The sequence below is a fragment of the Hyalella azteca genome, unplaced genomic scaffold (assembly GCF_000764305.2).
Source record: "Hyalella azteca isolate HAZT.00-mixed unplaced genomic scaffold, Hazt_2.0.2 contig11240, whole genome shotgun sequence".
NCBI lineage: Eukaryota > Metazoa > Arthropoda > Malacostraca > Amphipoda > Hyalellidae > Hyalella > Hyalella azteca.
In genome coordinates this window covers 263,801-265,513 of record NW_025941243.1, presented here as the reverse complement: position 1 = coordinate 265,513, position 1,713 = coordinate 263,801, and the positions used below count along the sequence as shown (strand labels likewise).

Genomic DNA, 1,713 nt, shown 5'->3' with positions numbered 1-1,713 from the left:
TTTTGATCCTTTAATCCTTTTTAATGAAATAGGGAAATTTTCGCCAAAATTAGAAACGCTATAAAAAATTATTAATGAACTTTCTCTAAATAAATCTGCTTTAAATTAAAAAATAATAATATACGGTAAATGTTATATAATAAGAAATGTTACATTATAACAGAAAATAATATAATATAATATAATATAATATAATAGGTAGTATATATAATAGTATAATTTAAGTTGTAAGTTATGTTCCCGGAGAGTGACATACGGCGGTAGAGGGTTAAGCACAAAGACTAATAACAAAAGCTAATCATTAAATGTACAAATCTTTTGTGTTTACAGCGCCGTGATGGCGGGTACCCGCAAGCCCTCCGTGAGATAACTTCGATATTATCAACTAATTAACTAATATCAACTAATTAATTATAAACTAATTAATTGTACTGAATGAGTTTAGTCCACGGTGGAGCTATTAGGTTTGTTGTAGTTAGGTTTATTAGGTTGTGGTTTCGTTGGCTAAGTTGTGGTTAAGTTTGCTAGGTTGTAACTAGCCAAGATGACTATCAGTTACACTGCTCAAGTGGCGACCAGCAGCCGTGGCTTCGGCTGCTTCTGGAAGCTTCTGTTCAGGTGAGCCTAACGTTCCTAATGCTATTCCTACCTAAGGTTTTGTTGATAATCCGTACCTCACTATATTTTTTAACTAGTTACATTTTTAATGTTATTCCTACCTGATTTTTCCAACGGGCCCCTGCCAAGTGTATGACGGCCTGCATTAACACCACACTATCTGACCCACATGGCACTACCTGACCCACCTGGCACTACCTGACCCACCTGACCCACCTGACACTACCTGACCCACCTGTCCACCAGATGGCAGGGCAGTATCTACAAGCTGGTGTGGCACGAGCTCGTCATCTACTGCCTCGCCTACACCACCATCTCCCTCATCTACCGCCTCGCCCTCGACGACCCTCAGAGGAGGTGAGCAAGGCCTATACTTTCAAAAAAAGTTGAGAGATTGTAAGTTCATCAGCCAATCATTGACGGCCTTTCAAGCCAAATCCACCAATNCCTCATCTACCCCTCCTCATCTACCCCTCCTCATCTACCCCTCCTCATCTACCCCCCTCATCTACCCCCTCCTCATCTACCCCTCCACATCTACCCCCCTACGTGGAGGGCACGCTAATAACAACTTAAGCCTCAATTATCACAATTAATGGGCGTAATGAGTGCAGGTAATGGGGCCGCTCATTGGCGTTGTTAATGCCTCATTAACTCATTAGAATAGTTACAACTTAATGAGAATAATTAAAATATTATAATAATAATTGCAAGATAATATACTTTAATAATTACAGGTTAATTAAAATCATTCGAAGATAATTAGAATAATGAGATAATAATTAGAATAAAAAGAAGGTTAGTATAAATAATAAGCAAAGTGACTTTTGAATTATCGTCTCATTAATTAGTTTTTAATTAAATCAGTTCAGTTGTTATGAGACTAATTGATAGTCCTGTGTGGTTAATGCCTGTCATACAGTTCATACATACTCTATGCAATTCATACAAACGCCATACAATTCATACATACGTCATACAATTCATACATACGTCATACAATTCACACATACGTCATACAATTCATACATACGTCATACAATTCATACATACGTCATACAATTCATACATACGTCATACAATTCATACATACGT

At 37.3% G+C, this 1,713-nt stretch overlaps 1 protein-coding gene across 1 annotated transcript; it reads left to right on the top strand.

Moving 5' to 3' along the window:
- Positions 1-329: 329 nt before the first annotated feature.
- On the top strand, positions 330-966 carry LOC108678448 (bestrophin-3-like; the record flags this gene model as incomplete). The annotated part of the gene is given in 2 exon segments (XM_047882751.1): positions 330-618; positions 865-966. Coding segments are annotated over 2 exon segments (176 nt in total), but the record flags the coding sequence as incomplete, so codon positions are not given.
- Between the last annotated feature and the right edge of the window lie 747 nt (positions 967-1,713).